This window comes from Pithys albifrons, chromosome 25 (genome assembly GCF_047495875.1).
Source record: "Pithys albifrons albifrons isolate INPA30051 chromosome 25, PitAlb_v1, whole genome shotgun sequence".
In the NCBI taxonomy this organism is placed as follows: domain Eukaryota; kingdom Metazoa; phylum Chordata; class Aves; order Passeriformes; family Thamnophilidae; genus Pithys; species Pithys albifrons.
In genome coordinates, this window is record NC_092482.1 from 3,129,822 (window position 1) to 3,152,106 (window position 22,285).

Sequence of the window (22,285 nt, forward strand, 5' to 3'; positions counted from 1 at the left end):
TGTCCCCAGTGCCAGCGTCTCGAGTTTCCCCAGTGCCCCCAGCGTTCCTAGTGCCAGTGCCCCAGTGTCCCCAGCACTCCCTGTGTCCTCGGCGCTCCCAGCCCCGCCCAGTACCCCCCAGTGTCCCCCCGAGAAGGCAGAGGCAGGACAGGCAGTGGCTGCAGGGGGTTTATTGCTGGGGGTCTGTCCCGGCCCCGAAGGGCCGGCTCTGGGGGGGCCGAGGGTGAGTCGGGGGGCGCAGGGACCACAACTCTCCCGTCTCCTCTTCACCCACTCGGCATCGGCAGCGTCCCTGCAACGACACGGGGGTCAGCAGCCCCGGAACATGAGGGGACCCCCTGCCCCGTGTCCCCCACCCTGCAGGGCCATCCAGATGCTCCCTGGCACTGCACCCCCAACCAAGGGCTTCCCCATCTCTCCCCAGGATGACACCCGTTGGGGAAACAGAGGTACGGGGAGCAGTGGGGGACCCCACCCCACCTTACCTGGGGGCTCAGCACCCCGCAGCTCCAAAGGGTTCTTCACCCAGCATGCGCCCACCTGCCCTCTTCCCGTACCTGGAACAGGGGTCATGTTATGGGGACAGCGAGGGGACACGCTGTGACAAGGGAGCACAATGGGAGTGACGGGGAGCACATGGTGATGGGGAGTGTGTGGTGACAGGGAGATATTGTGACGGGGCAGGGAGCATTTTATGATGGGGAGGACGTCAAGATGGGGAGCACATCATGTTGAACACGTCGCAACGGAGAGCACGCCACGATGCGGAGTCTGTCATGATAGGGACAATGTCCCAGTGGGGAGTGCATCGCGATAGGGAGCGTGTTGTGATGGAGAGCATGTTGCAATAGGAAGCGCATCATGTTGCAGTGGGGAGCATGACAAGGTGGGGAGTGCGTCACAACACAGAGCACGTCGCAGCAGGGAGTGTGTGGCAATGGGGAGTGTGTGGTGATGGGGAGTGTGTCGCGACCATGAGCACATGTCGGGACCCTGCTCACCGTGGGCGTGTCACGACGTTCAGGTACTGCTGCAGGTCGTTGTAGAAGCGCATCAGGTCCTCGACGGGCGCGTCGTCTCCGGGGTAGGTGGGCTGGGCAGGGGCCGCGCGGGGCCGCAGCGGCAGCAGCGCCAGCGCACAGGCCACCAGCAGCAGCGGCGGCCAGCGGGGAGCCATGGCTGGGACAGGAACATGTGATCACACGTGTGTGCACAGCATGTGGGTCACACATGTCTGGGAACACAGAGCTCTGCGCTCAGCACATGCGTGTGCACAGCACATGGGTCACACATGGCTGGGAACAGGACACTGTGTGCTTGTCACACAGCACACGTGTGGCTCTGAACATGGCACTGTGTGCTCAGCACACGGCACAGACATGGCTGTGAGCACAGCTTTGCATGCTCACACACGTGTGTACACGGCACACGGATCACACATGGCTGTGAACAGCACCGTGTGCTCACACACACGTGCACAGCACACAGCACATGCACATGTACATACGTGTGCACACCATCCACCTGCACACACACACAGTTTTGCACACTTCCTAGCACACATGCACACATGAGAGCATGCACCACCCTTGCACACTCACAGCCCCATCTCTGCTCCAAGTGTGCACATGCACAGGATCACCCCTCCTGCAGAACACACGCATCAGACCATGCACGTCTCACTGTGCACACACACATGCACACACGTGCACACACGTGCATGCTCCCATGTGCACACCTGCACACACCTGCACACTCCCATGTGCACACCTGCACACACCCGCACACTCCCATGTGCACACACTTGCACACACCCATGCACACCCCCCACACTGACACCCACTCCCAGCCTTGCACAAGCACCTGCACACCCATTTCACGTCCACGCACATCTCCTCACCCTTTGTACACCCCATTCATCACACACCTGCACTCTGCTCACATCTGCACCCCCACACCCTCGCCTTCCCACAGCCACCCGTCCCCACTCACCTGTTTCCACGGGTGGGGACACGGGGACACAGAGGGACGAGGGGATGCACCTGACACCCGGGTTCCTCAGTGCCACCACTGCCACTGCCGTGCTGGCCCTTATATCCCCCTGTCCCCCCGTTGATGTCACCCTGCCACGCAGCACCTGTGGCCAGGTGCCCACTCAGCCGGGGGGGGACAGGGGCCAGCTTGGGGGGTGACAGGGACAGCTGGCCCCTGCACAACACTGGTTAATATTTGACCCCGAGCTGGAGGGGCTTCCGGACGGGACAGGACATAGACATGAGTGTCCAGTGCCAGGAATGGACAGAGACAGATGTGGGGGACAGAGGGACTAGAGAGGGACAGCCAGCGGCGGAGTGGGGGGGCAGAGGGGGGTAGGCGAGGGGGGCACAAGGGTGGCAGGTGGCAGGAGGGGTGGACAGAGAGATGGAGAGTGGAACAGGGGGACATTGGAGGGACAGACAGATGGACGGGCAAGTGGGAGGGCCGAGGGGGCAAGGGGGGCAATGTTGGGGTGAGGGGTGGGATGGAAGGACAGAGGGACAGAGGCACTGGGGCAGGGAAGACACAGCCACTTCGCACTGTGGCCATGACTGAGGACGTGGATGTCCCCCTGCTCCCACCATGGCCAGGTGAAGGGGGGGTAGCAAAATGGGGGACCCCCAGCCCTGGCACAGCCCCCGAGGGCCACAGTCCCTGCATGGGGGGACTCCATGGTGAGTGTCAGCACCCTCTATCCGTGCACCCCACACCCAGAGCACCCCACACCCAGAGCACCCCACACCCAGTGTACCCCAGGACCCAGTGTACCCCACACCCAGTGTACACCACACCCGGTGTACCCCATACCAAATGCACCCCATACCTCCACCCCAGCACCTACCACTAATATCCCCCTGTGACCCATGAGCTCCCAGCATCATCACTGCCTCCCCAGCATACCCCAGCACCCCGTGAACCCCAACACCCATTGATAGTGTATACTCCTGCCAGTGTCCCACATTATCCCCACACCCAGTGCACCCCAGTGTCCAACCCCAACGTCCCCCACTCCTACTTCCCCCAGACCCCCCACCTCTCACCCCCTTCAACGCCCCTGTCTACTCCCCCCTTCCACCCCCCCATGTCCATCTCTCCCCCCCTCTGCCTCCATCCTTACACCCCAGCATGTCCTGTCCCGTCCCTTATTCCTTCCACCCAGCCTCACCCCTTCCATCCCCTCTGTATCCCACCATCCCTCCTGTATCCACCCTGTGCCCCTCCATTCCCCCTGGCCCCCTCTATAACCCAGTTCACCCCTAAATTCCTCCTGCATCCCTCCTGTACCCCTTCATCCCTCCCACACCCCTCCATCCTTCCCTGAATCCTTCGAGCATTCTCCCTTCATCCAACCCTCCACCCTCTCCAACTCCCTGCACCCCTCTGTCTTCCTTTCCTCTCCCCAAACCCTCTCTATCGCCCCTGCGCCCCTCCATCACCTCTCCACTCTCTCTTCACCTCCCTGCACACCTATATCCCACCTGCACCCCTACATCCCCCCTTGCATCCCTATATCCCTCCTGCACTTCCCCATTCCCTCCGCATCCCCCCTGCACCCCTCTATCCTTCCCTGCACCCCTCCATCCCTCTTGCACCCCTGTATCCCCCTCGCGCTCCTCCACGCCCCTCCATCCCCCCGCACACACAACGCAGACCCGGCGGTGCCCACGATCGTGCTCTTTTATTGCCACTGCGGGGGCGTGCAGGGACCACGCGGGACCCCCCCGACAGCGGTGAGGAGGGGACGAGGTCGGGGTCCCCCCTGACAGCGGGATGCCCCCGGGCCGGGATCTGGGGGTCCCCGGCCTCCCAGAGGGGTTTGGCGTTGGCCCTGGATCCCCTGGGGAGACCTGGAGAGCTGGGGAGGGTTTGGGGAACAGGGGGGGCTGGGCGGGTGGCGGTCACCAGGCGGAGTCGTCGTCGTACCTGCGGGGAAGAACCGGTGTGAGGAAAGGGGATCGAGACCTCCAGATACCCCTGGGACCCCAAACAACCCCGGGAGGGGGACAGGCACGGCGACACTCACCGTGACCTGTCACTGCCGGCCCCCAGGAGCAGCTCCGTCACCGCGGCGTCGGGGCTGGCGCGTTTGCCGTACCTGCGGGACACGGGGCACACGCGTGTGCAAAAAGGGGACCCCACGGGTGCGTGCACGAGCGTGGCACTGCCGGAGCCCACGGGTGTGCACAAGGACAGGCACGGGTGTGAAAATGGGGACCCGCGCGTGCAAAGGGGCTTGCACAAACCACGCGGGGCTCGCACACGCGTGTTCGCCCCGACCCGCCCTCACCTCTGCCGCGTGACCAGGTTGATGTAGTGGCGAAGGGCCGAGAAGTACCTGGCCATCTCCTCGGGGGACGCGTCGTCCCCGGGGCTCTCGGGTTTTGCGGGGTACGCGGTGGCCAGCGCGGCCAAGCACAGCAGGGCACACAGGGACACGGCCACCAGCGCACGCCACGGCCGCGGGGACATCACCATCTGCGGGGGGACGGGGGCGAGGGGCGGCTGTGGCTGCGCCTGGGTCACCCCCATCACCCCCAGGTATCCCACTCACCCTCGGGTACTCCCATCGCCCCCAGGTATACCCCTCACCCTCGGGTACCCCCATCACCCCCAGGTATCCCCCTCACCCTCGGGTACCCCCGTCACCCCCAGGTATCCCCCTCACCCTCGGGTACCCCTGTCACCCCCAGGTATCCACCTCACCCTTGGGTACCCCCGTCACCCCCAGGTATCCCCCTCACCCTTGGGTACCCCCGTCACCCTTGGGTACCCCCAACCCAACTCTGCCCCCCACCAAACCCGCATCCCCCTGAGCTATCTCACCCCCAAGGACCCCAATCCCTGTGGGAATGTCACACCCCCAGGACGCCTCCCTGTCCCACAAGGGGATGTCTCCCTGCTCCACCCAGGAACCCAGACCCCCTCAAGGGACATCTTTCCCTCAGGGACCCCCGCCATGTCCCATGGGACACCTCCCTCCCAGAGATTCCTTCAGTGTCCCCAAGGGAGCTGTCCCACCCCAAAGGACCCCAGAGACCTCCATCCACCCCAAGGGACACCTCCCCACAAGGGATGCCACATGTCCCCAGGGGAGGGGGGTGATTCTCCCTCCACAGGATCCTGACCTCCCCTCAGGGACCCCCTGGGACCCCAGTCCCATCCCCGCACTCACGATGGCGGAGGTGGAGGTGACAAGAAGGGCCTGGCAGTTGGGTGACAGTGCCGGGGACAGGCAGCTCCCGAACCTGCCCAAGGTTTTATAGCCTCGTGGGGGACTCCTGACTCCTCCCTCATGCGTGACAGACCCACGGGCACGCAGGACCCCGGCGGCGCCCCCCTCCCCCCATCCCCAGCCAGGGGACACGTGCCAGCACCTTGTCACCATCCCTTGGCAGAGCCCCCAGCCTGGGTCACCAAGGGGCTGGGGAGGACAGAGCACGGGGGGCATGGATGGGACACACGGACATGGCATGGGGACATGCGTGCAGCCACAGGACACAGACATGGCAAACAGGCACGGGACATGGACACAGATGTGACATGTCACCAGGGCACATAAACATGGCACAGGGATACAGATGTGACCTGTAGACAGGGCATGTGAATATGGCATGTGGACACATGTGTGACAGGCAGCCGTGGCACATGGGCACAGGACATGGACACAGGTGTGACACAACCATGGCACATGACATGAACACAGAGGTGACATGCAACCATGAACATAGACATGAAAGGCAGGCATGGCATAGGAACATGGCACAAGGACATGGATGTGGCATGCAGTCACAGCACATGGGCACAGAAGGGACACAGCCATGGCACAGGGACACACATCACATGCAGCCGTGGCACACAGGCACAGGACACGGACACGGATGTCACACACAGCCATGAAACACACACCTGGCCCCAAGACAGCCTTGGGATGTGAAAATGTGACACATGGACATCACCCACACCCAGGGTCACAAACACGGTGCAGCCATGACACAGCACACGGGACATGACCCACGACCCTGGCACAAGCCGCCCGTGGGGGGACAGCATATGGGACAGTCCCAGTCCACGGCGGCGACTGCCTCAGTTTCCCCAGACAGGGCACGAAGTCCCTGTCACTGCACCCCCCGCCACCGCTATCGACCGCTGTCACCACACCCAGGACGGATGGAGTGCCCTTTCCAGCCCCCCGCGCCGGGGGCACTAATCCATTATGGATTTACCATTAAGGAGCAATCACCGGCTCCGGGGAAACTGAGGCACGGAGGGACCCGCCGGAGACGTGCCCACCAGGTACCAAAGCCACCCTGTAGGTGCTGGGATGGGGAGAGGGGGCAGAAGGGAGTCCCCAAAACCGCAGGGATGCTCTCAACCATCTCCTGCCATGGGATGAAAGGGACGTGGATCGTGAGGACACTGCGGGGTGACACCAGCCCGGATAGAGGGGACACGGCTTGTGGGGAGCCCGGCAGGAGGGAACACTGTTCGGTGGGGTGGCACCGCTCCAACTGGAGGTGACAAAACTCCTGAGGACCACGCGGGGTGCCACTGTCCCGGATGGTGGGGATATGGTTAAGCAGGAACCCCGTGGGGCGCCACCAGCCCCCACCGGCTGGAGGGGACACTGTGGGGTGCCACCAGCCCGGCTAGAAGGGACATGGCTCGGCCGGAGGGAACACGGCACGTGGGATCCCGCGGGGTGCCAGTTCTGGCCAGAGGGGACGCGCTCCCCAGTCCTGCCCCGGCCGTCACCCCGGCGAGCGGCGGCGGGGACACTGCTGGTGGCAGTGCCACCGCGGAGGTCCCAGCCCCGGAGGGGTCCCCAGCCCCGCGGAGGGGGCTCACCCCCGTGGCGTGACCGCGGTGTGACACACGCCGGTGTGCGGGGACGCGGGCGGGGGGTCCGCCCTGCCTCGGCCGGGCGGTGCTGAGCTCACGGCAGCCTGAGAGGTGGAGCTGAGCCCCCCCCAACCCCTGCAGCCCCCCCAGCCCCGCACCTTTCACGTCCCCGCGGTCGATGCGGGGCTGATTGGATTGAGGGCGCTCCGGACCCCCCCGCAGCGTCCTGACACGTGTCCGGGTGAACTGAGACGGTGGGGCTGGATCTGTCCCTCCCCACCAGAGGAGAGTCCAGTCGGGGGGGTCTGCCCCATCCCGGGGTGCGAGGGGACACACACCACTCCCACGGTCCTACCGACCCGCACCACAGCGGCACTGTCACCGTGTTGTCACAGATGTCCCCGGGGCAGATATCGGGGTGCGGGCAGCCCGCAGGGGGGTTCGGGGAGGAGAGGTGAGGACTTTCTGCCCCATTTATCCCGAGTGACAGTAAACAGCCGTTTTCCAAAGGTCACAGGATGGCTCTGCCAGCGCGGGGAGGGGACCCCCCAGCAGGAGGAGGACCTCGAAAGGGACAGAGAAGAGGTGCGTGCCCCTCACCTCTCACACGGGCATGGAGAAGGATGAGGAGGGTCTGGGGGTGAAGGCGCGTGGCTGGAGCCCCCGGGGGGGTCCTGGGAGGGTGAGGAGCCCCAGGGGCCCCCCCGAACAAACAGGGCTCTGCCGCTTCCCTGCGCTTTATGGCCCCGGTTCCGCCGGAGGCGCATTAGGGGGCCCCAGTCCCCCCCGGAGGAAGCCCCTTATCAGCCCTGTTTGCTTTTCCGAACGGGGCGGGGGGGACGGACACCTGCCCAGCCCGGGGAGGGGACACAGACCTGCCCAGGCAGGGATCAGCGAGGACACAGCCCGCAGGGACACTGGAGGGGCTGCCAACCCCTCGCTGTGCCGCACCGGGACCCCCCACCCCGTGCCAGAACACCCATAACTCACCAGCTGAGTCCCCCAGGGGGGCACGGGCAGGGCACCCAGCCCAGGACTCCACTCACCCCTCTGCCTCAGCTTCCCCACTGAAGGGAGGGGAACACCCAGTATCACACACCCAATTGACACCAGCTCCCCTCAAGACCCCCCAAAGTCGCTTCTCCCCCTCTGGGGTGACAGCCCTGATAAGCTCTTGATGGGCTAAGAACACCTCGGCCCCTGGAGGCGCTCCCAGGAACCACTGTCAGAAGACAGAGACTCCAGTGGCTTCCTCAAAGCACTCAAGTCAGATTGACAGGATTATCAAAGGAGCTCCCCCCAAGCCAACCAAAAGCAACCCCCCTACCACAACAGCTCCCCCCTCAAGCCTCCCAAGGCAGTTTCCTCCAAGTCCCCCAGATCAGCCCCCCAAAGCTGGAGCCCCCCACCCTCTGTCACACAACAGCCAAGCCCCCCTGGGGCAATGATATAAAAGACTTCTCGTTTCATCAGTAAAAATACACTTTTTTGGGGGGGGGGCAGTGACACCCCTCAGCAGGGAGAGAGGCCCTGGCCACACAGTGGCTGGCACCCCCCAGGCAGGACCCCCTCACACCCCCTCAGGGCCCCGTCCTCCACCAGAGTTATCAAATACAGTATTTACAAACAAACAAACAAAAAAGACAATGAATAAATAGTGGCAATCCTTAAAAAAAACACCCCCAACCCTTTCCCACCCCTTTTCCCTCCCTTTTCCCCAAGTTTCCCTCTTCATCCATCAGTGGCCAGGATCACCACAGCCCCAAAAATGCCAACGTTCTGGCCGATGAGCTTCATCTGGTTCCAGAACTCGACGTGGCGCGCGGCGTGCCAGTAGCGCAGGTTGCCATCGATGAGCAGGATGGCGAGGGGCAGCAGCACTGCCAGCACCTGCGCCGCTGCCCGCACGTAGTATCCCGACAGGAATGCCAGGGCCAGCAGCCCATAGAGCAGGAAGAGCAGCTGCAGGGCCAGCTCCCCACCCAGCAGGTGGTCCAGGTAGGCCAGGCGGTCCTCGGTGCTGTGCTGCAGGGAGTAGGCCTGGGGGAGAAAGGGGGGAGTGTGGTGGCACTGGTGGCACTGGGAATGCTCCTCCATGACGGATGTACCCCGGGGATAACACAGGATGGACTGTGGTGGCACTTGTCCCAGATGTGGCACTGGGAATGCTCCTCCATGAGGGATGTACCCCGGGGATAACACAGGATGGACTGTGGTGGCACGTGTCCCAGATGTGGCACTGGGAATGCTCCTCGATGAGGGATGTACTTGAGGATAATGGGGGATGGACTGTGGTGGCACTTGTCCCACTGGTGGCATTGGTGGCACTGGGAATGCTCCTCCATGAGGGATGTACCCCGAGGATAATGGGGGATGGACTGTGGTGGCACTGGTAGTACTTGTCCAAGTCTACTCCCTCAGGGACAACAGGAGAACTGGAGTGTGGTGGCACTGGTAATGCTCCTCCATGAGCTATGTACCTTGAGGATAATGGGGGATGGAGTGTGGTGGCACTTGTCCCACTGGTGGCACTGGGAATGCTCCTCCATGAGGTATGTACCTTGAGGATAATGGGGGATGGAGTGTGGTGGCACTTGTCCCACTGGTGGCACTGGTGGCACTGGGAATGCTCCTCCATGAGGTATGTACCTTGAGGATAATGGGGGATGGAGTGTGGTGGCACTTGTCCCACTGGTGGCATTCGTGGCACTGGGAATGCTTCTCCATGAGGGATGTACCCCAAGGATAATGGGGGATGGAATATGGTGGCACTGGTAGTACTTGTCCAAGTCTTCTCCCTCAGGGACAACGGGAGAACTGGAGTGTGGTGGCACTGGTGGCACTGGGAATGCTCCCCCACGAGGGATGTACCCCAGGGATAATGGGGGATGGAGTGTGGTGGCACTGGTGCCACTGGTGGCACTGATAGCACTTGTCCAAGTCTTGCCCCTCAGGGACAATGGGAAAACAGGAGTGTGGTGGCAGTGGTGCTACTGGGAAGACTCACTCAAGGCTTTTTCCCCAGGGATAATGGGAGAACTGGAGTGTGGTGACACTGGTGCCAATGGTGGTACTGGTGGCACACATCCAAGTCTTCTCCCCCACAAACAATGGGAGAACTGGAGTGTGGTGGCACTGGTGGCACTGGGAACACTCACACAAGGTTTGTACCCCAGGGACAATGGGGGACTGGAATGTGGTGGCACTGGTGGCCTTCACCTGAGGCTTGGCCCCCAGAGACAATTAGGGGAATGGTGGCACTGGTGGCACTGGGAACACTGGCCCCAGGAGGCTTTTCCCACAGGGAATTGTGTCTCCACACTCCCATACACCAGGGCAGGTGCAGGGCCAGGCCATGCCCTCCACACCTGGCAGATGAAGCAGATGCCCAGGATCACCTGGACACGGTCAGGCCATGCCCCCCATACCTGGCACATGAGGTGGGTACCCAGGAACACCTGGGCAGTGCCCCCCATTCCTGGCAGATGAGGTGGGTACCCAGGAACACCTGGACAGTGTCCCCATACCTGGCAGATGAGGTAGATGCCCAGGAACACCTGGGCAGTGCCCCCCACACCTGGCAGATGAGGTGAGTACCCAGGAACACCTGGGCAGTGCCAGGCAGTGCCCCCCATACCTGGCAGATGAGGTAGATGCCCAGGAACACCTGGGCAGTGCCCCCCATACCTGGCAGATGAGGTAGATGCCCAGGAACACCTGGGCAGTGCCAGGCAGTGCCCCCCATACCTGGCAGATGAGGTAGATGCCCAGGAACACCTGGGCAGTGCCAGGCAGTGCCCCCCATACCTGGCAGACGAGGGAGATGCCCAGGAACACCTGGGCAGTGCCCCCCATACCTGGCAGATGAGGTAGATGCCCAGGAACACCTGTCCCGTGGACTGCAGCGAGCGGCTCCGCGGTTTCTGCCGGTACAGCTCCCCGGCGCCGCTGGCCAGGATGAGGAACCCGCCGATGATGGCGATGGTCCGGGAGTACATCCGCACCTGTGGGGGTGCCACCGTCACCCCTGGCCCGGGGAGGGCTCGGGGGGGTCTGTCACACTGTCACAGCACGGGGAGGGGGGACTCACCTTCAGCCAGTCGCCGTAGTGGACGTGGCCACCGACGTGGGCGGCGTAGGTGGCCACAGCGAGCTGCAGGGCGGCCCCCAGGGCGAACCAGCGTCGCTTCACCCCGAAGGACATGAAGCTGGCACAGAGCACGGCCACCCCCATGTCCACGTACAGGTAGGGCACTGGGATGTCTGGCTTCCTGTGGGGGACAGCAGTCATGGTGTGGCAGTGCCCCTGGGCACCCCCAAACTCACCCCAGATACCCCCAAACTCTCCCTCAGGTCCTATTTCGACAGAGCCCTGGTTTGGTCCTACAGAGTCCCCCCGTGGCTCCACTCCCCCCTTCCAGCCCTCCAAACCTCCCCTCAGGTCCTAATCCTGCCAAAGCCTTCCCCTGGACACACAGAAGTGCTCCAGACCCACAGCTGTCCCTTTGTCATTCCCAAGTCCCCCCAAACCTCCCCTCAGGTCCTAATCCTGCCAAAGCCTTCCCCTGGCCACACAGAGGTGCTCCAGACCCACAGCTGTCCCTTTGTCATTCCCAAGTCCCCCCAAACCTCCCCTCAGGTCCTGATTCTGACAGAGCCTTCACTTGGTCCTACAGAGCCTCTCTGTGGCCCCACTGCCACTCTGCCCTCATCCCCAGCCCCTCCAAACTCACCCCAGCCCCCCCAAACCCTCCATCAGGTCCTGATTCTGCCAGAGCCTTCCCCTGGACACAGACGTGCTCCATGTCCCCAGCTGCTCCTCTGTCCCCTCTGTCAAACCCCCTAAACTCACCTCAAATCCTCCCTCACACCATCAACCCCCCCAGGACCCTCCCCTGACCCCACTGTCCCCCCCATCAGCCCCACACCCCCTCCAGGCCCCTCAGCCCCACATCAGACCCAGACCCCCAGGACTCTCCTCTAGACCCTTTCAGCCTCATGAGGGTCTAACCCTGACCCACCCACCTAGACCTGACCCTCACCCGCCGCCACCTCCAGGCCGTCAGTCCCCCATCAGCCCCAGACCCCACAACAACCGCCAGGCCCCCCCAGCCCCAGGTGCCCCCAACCACCCCCAGACATCCCCCAACCCCAGAATCACCTCCAGGCCCCCAACAACCACCCTTGGCCCCACACCAGTCCCAGGCCCTCACAGTCCCACACCACCCACACCCGCTCAGGCCTACACCCTCCGCTTCCCCGCCGCAGCCCCGCACCGGCGCAGGTCGGCGCGCTCGGCGCAGAGCAGGAGCCCGCTGAAGCAGTGCCAGAAGGGGAAGCGGGTGAGCAGGACGCCGCCGCCCGCCGTGAGCAGCCGCAGCGCCCGCCGCCGCCACCCGCGGCCCGCCGCCATCACGGGCCCGTCCCGCCGGAAGTGCGGCGCCGCGTCGGAAATGCGGCCCCGCGCCCGCCGACCAATCAGCGCCGCCGCGATAAACCACGCCCCTCTCCTAAGCCTCGGTTCATTCATTAAGCCCCGCCCCTCTCCTGAGCTGCGTCCAATCAAATTCCCGGAACCAGCCCCAAGCTCCACCCACTCAGTGAAGCCACACCCCCTCATTTGCAACATCGGCGATAAGCCACACCCCCATGCCAAGCTACACCCAATCACAACTCGCTCCACCTGAAGCCACGCCCCTCTATTGGATATTGGCTACAAAGCTCCGCCCCTGTCTCCTGACCACGCCCCCTTATCCTAAGCCACGCCCCCCATTGAGCCCCCAACAGACTCCGGTGATGGTTAAAAAAATTTCGGGTTTTTATTGTTTTTTGCTAAACAAGACTAAAAAATTTTCCTTTTTTTTTCTTTTTTTTTTAAATATTTTTTTTAATCTTTAACTCTCCTAAAGGCAGGGCTTGAATTGTTTTGAGTTTGATCCGTTGTTTTGTTTTTTTTTTTTAAAAAAACAAACAAAACTAAAAAGGGGAGGGAGAGGATCGTGGCAAAAAAAAAATTAAAATATTAAAAATTAAATGAAAACGGGCAAAAAAATTAAAAACATAAAGTAAATGGTGGGGGGGAGGAGGAAACTCCAAATCCAGGTTCTGGATGACCCTGGAGGGTGGTAGGGGGGGATTTTTTGCCACGATCCTGCCAGAAGCAGACAATTATTTAAAGAACATTTTAATATATATTCATATATATATTTAAAGATAAGAAAAATAAGACTAATTCAAGCCTTGCCCTGTGCAAACAAAATTAAAACGAGACCACGTTGGTCACGAGGGTCCCGGGTCGGCCACCACAGTCAGCTCCTTAGTTTTATTTTTTGGGGGGATGGAAGGGGAGTTTGGGGGTAAAAGAGGAAGAAATTGGGAGAAAAAAGGGAAAGAGAAAGCCCAAAAAATAAAATTAACTGAGCCTGCCCTGCTGGGGGTGGAGAAAACATGGCGGAAAAAAACCAAAGTCTGTTAGTCAAGTAATGCATGAGGAGCATGAGGAGCTTTAAATTACTCTTTTCTCGTTTTTGTTTTAAAGTTCTAAAGTTTGGAATTGGTTTTGAGATTTCCCAAAAGAAGAAACAAAGAACAAAAAAAAAAAAAAAAAAAAAAGGAAATAAAAGTTTTGAAGGTGTCCCCAGTGCCACCTCCAGGGAGGGGACACGGGGACAGGAGGGTGACCCCGAGGTGGCCTCAGGATGACAGGGACGTGTCCTTCTGTGTCTGCTGTGCTTGTGAACGTTGCAGGACCTTCTGGCTTTCCACGTCCCGGAAATGTTTCTCCACCTGCAAAGGGAAGGGTGGGACGTGGGGGAAAAGAGAAGGGTTTAGGGGGGAAAAAAAAGGAAGGAGGGAATATGGAAGGGGAGCCTCAAAAGGGGTTGGAGATGCCCAGGATGGACTGGAGACCAAACAAGGAGGGATCCTGGGTGTCCTCAGGGATGTGACGCCCTCCCAGCACCCCCAGTATCCCCAGTGGCTCAATAAAGGGTAGATCCTCACCACCACTCACATGGCTCAATAAAGGGTGGGAAGGGGATTTATGGCAGAAAGGGGATGCCCAGAGGGGCTGGAGCTCACCCAGAGATGGATCACGACTGTCCCCAGGGATGTGTCACCCCCCAGTATCCCAATAAAGGGTGGGAAGGGGATTTGTGGCAGAAAGGGGATGCCCAGAGGGGCTGGAGCCCACCCAGAGATGGACCACAGCTGTCCTGTGCCACCCCCCAGTATCCCCAGTGGCTCAATAAAGGGTGGGAAGGGGATGTGTGGCAGAAAAAGGACGCCCAGAGGGGCTGGAGCCCACCCAGGGATGGACCACAGCTGTCCCCAGGGATGTGCCACCCCCCAGTATCCCCAGTATCCCAGTCCCCCAGTCCCAGCCCACACTCACTATTTTCCGTACGTGACTCAGGGCGCTTCCCTCTTTGCCTTTACAGTTTTCCACCTGGTATGGAGGGGCAATAACGACTTCTTCCATCACAACTATGTTCTTCTCCTGCCATTTACAGTCTTTAATGCTGCAGGGAAGGGAAAACAGGATCAGGGAATATGACTTGACCTGGAAAAGCCACCACCTGCCCCCCCAGTGTCTCAATGAGAGGGGTAAAAAGCCTCTCAGTCACTCCAGGATTCCCAGTTGGAGAAGGTTGGGAGCCCACAGGGATGGGATGTGCCAGGAAGGGGCAGGGAGCAGGCAGGAAATGGGCAGGGAGTGGGCAGGGAGCCATTCTCCCTCTCTGAGGATTCCACAACTCCACACAGCACATTCCAGGACACATCAGACCATTCCATGGCAAACCCAAGGGACCAAGAAATGGGAATCCCCCAGAAAAGTGCTACAAGTGGCTCCAAAACAGAGTGAGGGAAGGATTGGTGATCCCAAGGGAAGGGACTGGTGATCCCAAGGGAAGGGACTTACGTCTTATGGATAGTCTGGAAGAGCTGCTGCCCCTCCAGGGAGACACCAGCACTAATTGCATATGCCTGGCTCATCTTCTCCTCCTTCTCCGTCCGTGCTTTGTTGGCCAGCTGGGAGACACAGGGAGAGGGAATTTGTCTGGGTGTCACCCCTGAGCTCCCAGGGGACACAGGGACCCCCTGGACACAGCTCTGCCACTCCCAGTTCCATCAGAATAACGAATCCCCACTCTCCCACCATCCCTTCTGCACACATTTCCAGCCTTAATTCCTTTCCTGAGGAACTGTCACCACTGCCACCATCCCCCTGATGGTTTGGGGAATGTGGGTGTCACCTTTCCATATCCTTCCTTCCATATCACCTTTCCTGTCCCTTCCCTTTGGCTCCTTTCCAAAATAGTTCTGGCATTTTAGGTCCAAACTACTTTCACTACTTGATTTTCTCAGGGGATGGAGATGGGGAAGAGGAGCCTGGAATAACCATTCCATTGGGAATAAACGCTCCACACAGGAGGACCAAGAACTTTATTCCAGAGCAGTTATTCTGCTCCTAAAAAATAGGCAGAATTGGTGATCTGGGAGTTGCATCCATGTGTGGGGAAGTGTTTTGGAATAACGAGGGGAAAGCCCAACCCTGGCACCCCCTGTGTTAAATCCCATGGATGTGGGAAGAGAAGGATGCAGTGCCTGGAGGCAGGAGCCCTGGACCAGCCACCTTTTCCAGGCTGGAGATGCCACAGTGGAAGAGCCACATTAGCATTGTCCCTCCTCTTCCTCCTCCTGGAACCTCTTTGCTGCTCCAAGCACTTCCCAAGCTGGACTGGCTTCCTCGTGCTGTATGAGGGGGGGTTCATCCCTTCCAAAGCCCCTCTGGAAGGGATGGAAAGCCCGAGTTCCCACTGACTGGGGACACTTCTGTGCCCTTAAGGGACAGGTGTCCCTGTCCCAGCCATCTCGTGTCCCCTCTCTGTGTCCCAGGGAGCAGCACTCACCACAGGAGCATTGGGGTGCTTCCCACTTGCTCCTCAGCCTTCCTTTCCAGCAAGGAAAACCTCAGCAGGGACAGGATCCTTCTTCAATCCCTGCACAAGCCACCCCCAAAGCCACTCATCCCATTCCATGTGGGAATCGCTGTCCAAGACCACCAGTCAGGCTTCCAAACAGGGCACAACATTCCACAAGAACTTTCCTGCACTCAGTGCCATCCCCAGAGGGTGCCACAACCCCTCATCCATCTGAGGGGGCTGTCCCAAGGCTGGAGAACTGGGATCACCACCAGCTCCACTGCCTGTGCCAAAGCATCCCACCACCACACTGGGAGGGGCTGGAATTGTGGCACTGGGAATCACCTCCACTGTGCCCAGCTCAGCTCCCCTGGGCAGATCCCCTTCCCAGAGAGATCCCCTTCCCAGCCAGCAGATCCCCTCCCCAGCCAGCAGATCCCCTTCCCTACTGGGATCATATCCCTCTTTCCCAGCCACATCAGATCTCCCTTCCCCAGCCTGAGATTTAGATCCACTTTGGCCAAAGCCTCTCTCTTTCCCAGGCCTTGGGATACTCCTCCAGCAGCTGCTGCATCCAGATGTGGGGACAGCCTTGTAAAAGGCCACCAGAAGAAGACTGGAAACTCCAGAGGGGTGAGGATGAAGAGCTGCCAGCACAAGCAGCATCCCAGCACTTCCATCAGGATCCACCCCTGTGCTCATCATTCCCCTGCAGCAGGATTTGCTCTCCCTACCCATCCATGTTTCCCAGCAAGAAACGGATCAGAACCACCACTCCTCCAGCCTCCTGGATTCAAGCATTCCAAGGAATCCCAACACCCTCCCTGCAGAGAGCACCCTTGGGGCTGATGAAAAGGCTGGGATAGGGACACACACCTTGTGCGAGGCACATGAATGGATGACTCACTTCCCTGTTCCCTCTGGATGAATGACGGAATACGCAGCAGGAGGCACAAGGAGAGGGTGAGGGCCACCAAGGGCCACCATGGGCCACACCAGGGCCACCAAGGGCCACCAAGGGCCGCGCCAGGGCCACCATGGGCCACACCAGGGCTATGCCAGGGCCACCAAGGGCCACACCAGGGCCACCATGGGCCACACAGGGTTATGCCAGGGCCACCAAGGGCCACGCCAGGGCCATGCCAGGGCCACCATGGGCCACGCCAGGGCCACCACGAGCCACACCAGCACCTCCCAATGCCAGGATGGCCCTTCATCCTCCTCAGGGGATCACCTCCCACCGCAGTCCCCTTTCCAACAGGGGCTCTGGATCCTGCTGTTTTCCAAGCCTTTGCTCCCAACATTCCCTCTCCATTGAGGACCAGGCAGGGATGAGCATCTCTTGGAGCTCTGGTTCCTCATCAGGGCCTTCCAGAGCCCCAAGGGCTCAGCCTGGAGCCCCACAATTCCCAAGTGCCAACACTCAAAACACCATCACCAATATGCTCAATGCCAAAATCCAAACCTCAAATTCCAAAACCCAGACCTCTCCTTCTACCAGTGCAACCAGTACCAGCCATCCCAACTCCAGTCCTGCAGCACCACCAGATCCCTGTGCATCCATGGGGAAGGAGGAGTGGATCAGAGTCTCACAGAACCCCCCTCCTGCCACTGGACTGGGGACACAACCACTCCTGTGGCTGCACAATCCCTTCCATCCACTGCCAACACGACCACTGCAATTATTTGGATGCTGGAAAAGACCAGAGTCTCAGAATTCCTGAGGGGTTTCCCCTCTGGCTTCACTCCTGGTGATGTCACTCCATGCAGTGACAGCCAACAGTCACACCTTGGTGGCAACTGTGTCATCTGAGAGCTCCACAAGGTGTTAATCCAGCAGGAAGGACCCATGGAGGGGATGGACACCCAGGGGTGCCACCTGTGTGACACCACCCAGCAGGAGCAGGGTCCCCAAAGGACAAGGAGGTGACATCTGAGCACCCCACAGCCACATGAGCCACATCTGGACTCATCCCAGCACTGAGGGCTCGGGGACACCTTCCCTGTCTTTGACACCATCACTGGGAACCAGCAGCAATCCCAGTCCAGGATGGATGAAAAGGAACTCCTGGAAATTCAACAAATTCCATGTGTGCTTCATCCCTCCTGTCTGCTCTGCCACCTCTCTGCTTCACCCAAGCCCCAAAAACCCACCACTTAAACCCAAATTACCAAAATCCAGGCCCAAAAATAAAACAGACCCCAAAATATCATCATCCAGACCCCAAATGTCCAAATCCAGGCCCCAAAACACCATCACCTTAGACAAAAAATACCAAAATCAAGGCCCCAAAACCACATAAAACCCAGCCCCAATCCCTGCCAAAATCCAGAGATCAAAATACCAAAATCCAGACCCAAAATCTACATCACAGTGTCAAAATTCAGGCCCCAAAACCACCCAAAAGCCAGGCCCTGAAATATAATCATCCAGATCCCAAAATGCCAATATCCAGGCCACAGACATCCTAAAAACCAGACCCTAAACCTACCAAAATCCTGGCCACAAAGTGCCAAAATCCAGGCCCCAAACTCACCCAAATTCCAGACCCCAAACCATCAAGACCCAGACCACAAATGCCAAAACCCACACCCCAAAATCACCAAAATCCAGGCCCTAAAACTGTCCAAAATCCAGATCCAAAACCCAGATCCCAGACCACAAAAATCCACAAACAAACCCAACAAAATTCAGGCCCAAAACCCACCCAAATTCCAGACCCCAAATCATCAAGACCCAGATTCCAAATGCCAAAACCCAGACCCCAAAATCAACAAAATCCAGGCCCCAAAATCACCAAAGTCCAGGCCCAAATTGTCCAAAAATCCAGATCCAAACCCCAGATCCCAGACCACCAAAATTCAGGCCCAAAGCCACCAAAATTCAGCCCCAAAACCTCCAAAATTCAGCCCCAAAACCTCCAAAATTCAGCCCCAAAACCTCCAAAATTCAGCCTCAAAACTCTCCAAAATTCAGCCTCAAAACTCTCCAAAATTCAGGGCCAAATTCTCCAAAATTCAGGCCCAAACTCTCCAAAAATTCAGGCCCAAAGCCACCAAAATGCAGATCCAAAAGCCTACCAAAATCCAGACCCCAAACTACCAAATTCAGGCCCAAACCCTCCAAAATTCAGGCCCAAACTCTCCAAAATCCAGATCCAGAACCTCCAAAATCCAGATCCAAAAACCTACCAAAATCCAGACCCCAAACTCTCCAAAATTCAGCCCCAAACCCTCCAAAATTCAGCCCCAAACCCTCCAAAATCCAGATCCAAATCCTCCAAAATCCAGCCCCAAACCCTCCAAAATCCAGCCCCAAACCCTCCAAAATCCAGCCCCAAACCCTCCAAAATCCAGCCCCAAACCCTCCAAAATTCAGGCCCAAACCCTCCAAAATCCAGCCCCAAACCCTCCAAAATCCAGCCCCAAACCCTCCAAAATCCAGATCCAAATCCTCCAAAATCCAGCCCCAAACCCTCCAAAACTCAGCCCCAAACCCTCCAAAACTCAGCCCCAAACCCTCCAAAACTCAGGCCCAAACGAGAACCCCAGGAAGCTGTGATGGAAGCAGGTGAGCTCCAGTGCCAAGTGCCCCCTCCTCCCACTGGGGCCCAGGATTCCCTGCCCAGGGCAGCCCTTACCTTGCTGACGTTGAGGGAAGCTAAAGGGGGAGGCGTTTCCGTGTGGTCATTGATTATTTCCACTTCTGACACATACTGTAAGTTTACGAGCAGGATGTCTGCGTGGTTGGGCTTGCCACTGGAAGAGGGGCATTCTGGAGGGGGGAAATTAAGGAAAACGAATCCAAAGGGAGGTAATTATAGGCCTGATACACTCCAGGAGCAAACTGGGGAAAGGTTTGGTTCCCAGTGAGCTCCTCCATTCCTGTGTCCCTGCTCAGCCAAGCTTGGGGTTATCCGTGATCCTGGAAAAGCCACAAATCTCTTTTGGGATTTATTTAATGCTGATCCCCAGTTTTCCCAACTCCAGGTTGAGTTTTTCAGCCCTACCCAGCACCAGTCCAGGCAAAGTCACTGGTTTGAAGCAGCACCACCAAATTTACACTTCTGACACCACAGAATTTCCTCTTGCAAGTGGCTCAGTCAGAGCATTCCCTCATCCAGAGGTAAAAGATCTCCCAGGAAAGGCCTCCTTGCCCTCACACACCAGGTTTGCTGTTGGCATCACTGTCATGATACAACAGTGAGACAACACCCCCAAAAATCCCACCCCCTTCCAGAGCTGACATGGATTCCTGCACAATCTGTTCCCATGAGGAAGGACAGGGCATGGAAAGAAGAGCCCCTTCCATGCCAACACCATCCTTGTGGAGGTCTGTGTTGCTTTCTCCAGCCTCCCCCTGGGCCCAAAGTGGAGCTCTCCCTAAAAAATGGTGTCCCTGTCCTCCCAGGTTCCCCCCAAAAACCCTCTAGCCCTGTGGGAGCCCCCTGGTCCCAGCCCCTATGGAGCCACAGCCCCCCCAAATCCCCTCTAAGGCTCCCCACAGAAGCCCCTACATGGCACCCATTCCCCATAACCCCACTGTGGGGCACCCCAATAACCCCATTATGGGGCTCCTGAGTCCCCCAAAATGTCTCTATAAGGCACCCCCACTTTCCCCCCAGTAACTCCACTAAAGGGCCCCTCAATTCCCCAAAATCTCTTTATGGGGCACTCCCACTTTCCCAATAATTCCAGGGCTGCCAAAAACCACCCTACAGGGTGCCCACTCCCCCAAACCTCTCTGTAGGGCACCCCTATTTCACCCCAGTAATCCCACTAAAGGGTTCCACTAAAGGGCTCTTCAGTCCCAAAAAAACACCCCATTTCCCCCCCAAAACCTCTCTGTAAGGCACCCCCTCAAACTCAATACACAGCTCCTCATTCCCCCTCAAAATCCCTCTCTACTGGACCCTGCTCTCCCCAATCCCTCCCCAAAAAATCCCTACAGGACACCCCACCCACCCCAAAACAGGGCTCCTCAATCCCCCCTGCCCCAAACCCTCTCTGCAGGGCACATCACACCCCCCTTCACCTCAGGACAGGGCACCTCAATCCTCCACTTACCCCAGTGTAGGACTCCCCAATTCTCACAAAAAAAATCTCCCAGTAGGGCACCCCACTCCCCTATTCACCCCAAAAGAGGGCTCCCCAATCCCACCCATTCATCCCAAAACTGGGCTCCCCAATCCCACCCATTCACCCCAAAACTGGGCTCCCCAATCCCATTCATTCACCCCAAAACTGGGCTCCCCAATCCCATTCATTCACCCCAAAACTGGGCTCCCCAATCCCACCCATTCATCCCAAAACTGGGCTCCCCAATCCCATTCATTCACCCCAAAACTGGGCTCCCCAATCCCACCCATTCATCCCAAAACTGGGCTCCCCAATCCCATTCATTCACCCCAAAACTGGGCTCCTCAATCCCACCCATTCACCCCAAAACTGGGCTCCCCAATCCCATTCATTCATCCCAAAACTGGGCTCCCCAATCCCATTCATTCATCCCAAAACTGGGCTCCCCAATCCCACCCATTCATCCCAAAACTGGGCTCCCCAATCCCATTCATTCACCCCAAAACTGGGCTCCTCAATCTCACCCATTCACCCCAAAACTGGGCTCCCCAATCCCATTCATTCACCCCAAAACTGGGATCCTCAATCTCACCCATTCACCCCAAAACTGGGCTCCCCAATCCCATTCATTCACCCCAAAACTGGGATCCTCAATCCCACCTATCCATCCAAAACTGGGCTCCTCAATCTCACCCATTCACCCCAAAACTGGGCTGCCCCATCCCACCCATTCACCCCCAAAACAGGCCCCTCACTGCCCCCAATCACCCCAACACAAGGCCCTTCACTTCCCCCCCAAATCTCGCTATAGGGCACCCTCTTGCCCGCCCTTCACCTCAATACCGGGTTCCCCATTCCCCCCTAAAAAACCCTACAGGACACTCCACTCCTCCCACCCCTCCCTCGGGGGTCTCCCCGCCGCCCCCCCCAAACCCCTCCCCGGTGCCGCCCACCTCGTTCCCCTCAGACCCCCTTCCTTCCCTCCCTCCCCTCCCCTCCCCTTTCCCCTCCCTCACACCGCCCCCCCCCCCCCATATCGGGCGGGCCGCAGAGGCCCGGGCGGGCCTCGCCGGGGCCGGGACCACCCAGGCGAAGCGCGGGCGGGTGGATACTGAGCGCCAGCATCTTGCTGGGGTAGTCGAAGGCGACGACCTCGCCCTGGAGGCGCTGCTCCTGGCAGGTGCGGCAGGACACCTGGCTGCCCACGCTGAAGTACTCGCCCGGCGCCGCCATCTTGTCCGCCCGCAGCGCCCGCGGCTCCGCTCGCCTCGGCCAGGCGCGGCGGGGGCGGGGCCGCCTCGGCGGCGAGGGCGGGGATTGGTGCTCCGCCCCGCCGATCTGCTCCGCCCCGCCTTCTGATTGGTTGAGCCCCCTGTGTGGGCCCGCCCACCCCGCCGCGGTGTGTC

The 22,285-nt window shown here is 59.3% G+C and overlaps 4 protein-coding genes across 4 annotated transcripts; all 4 read right to left on the reverse strand.

The window, feature by feature from the left end:
* Positions 1-493: 493 nt before the first annotated feature.
* LOC139682954 (pancreatic polypeptide-like) lies at positions 494-1,177 on the reverse strand. Its single transcript, XM_071577660.1, has 2 exons — positions 1,002-1,177; positions 494-557 (listed from the first exon to the last, which is right to left on the reverse strand). The coding sequence occupies exons 1-2, from the start codon at positions 1,175-1,177 to the stop codon at positions 494-496; spliced, it is 240 nt and encodes a 79-aa protein (XP_071433761.1).
* Positions 1,178-3,935: 2,758 nt separating this feature from the next.
* On the reverse strand, positions 3,936-4,512 carry LOC139682848 (peptide YY-like). The gene is made up of 3 exons (XM_071577474.1): positions 4,325-4,512; positions 4,061-4,132; positions 3,936-3,960 (listed from the first exon to the last, which is right to left on the reverse strand). The coding sequence occupies exons 1-3, from the start codon at positions 4,510-4,512 to the stop codon at positions 3,936-3,938; spliced, it is 285 nt and encodes a 94-aa protein (XP_071433575.1).
* A 3,834-nt stretch (positions 4,513-8,346) lies between these two features.
* On the reverse strand, positions 8,347-12,309 carry TMEM101 (transmembrane protein 101). The gene is made up of 4 exons (XM_071577374.1): positions 12,153-12,309; positions 10,967-11,147; positions 10,734-10,880; positions 8,347-8,916 (listed from the first exon to the last, which is right to left on the reverse strand). The coding sequence occupies exons 1-4, from the start codon at positions 12,287-12,289 to the stop codon at positions 8,608-8,610; spliced, it is 774 nt and encodes a 257-aa protein (XP_071433475.1). The 5' UTR covers positions 12,290-12,309; the 3' UTR covers positions 8,347-8,607.
* Positions 12,310-12,670: 361 nt separating this feature from the next.
* On the reverse strand, positions 12,671-22,181 carry LSM12 (LSM12 homolog). Its single transcript, XM_071577577.1, has 5 exons — positions 21,992-22,181; positions 19,442-19,575; positions 14,798-14,907; positions 14,270-14,396; positions 12,671-13,662 (listed from the first exon to the last, which is right to left on the reverse strand). Exons 1-5 carry the CDS (start codon positions 22,110-22,112, stop codon positions 13,570-13,572), a joined length of 585 nt encoding a protein of 194 aa, XP_071433678.1. The 5' UTR covers positions 22,113-22,181; the 3' UTR covers positions 12,671-13,569.
* Between the last annotated feature and the right edge of the window lie 104 nt (positions 22,182-22,285).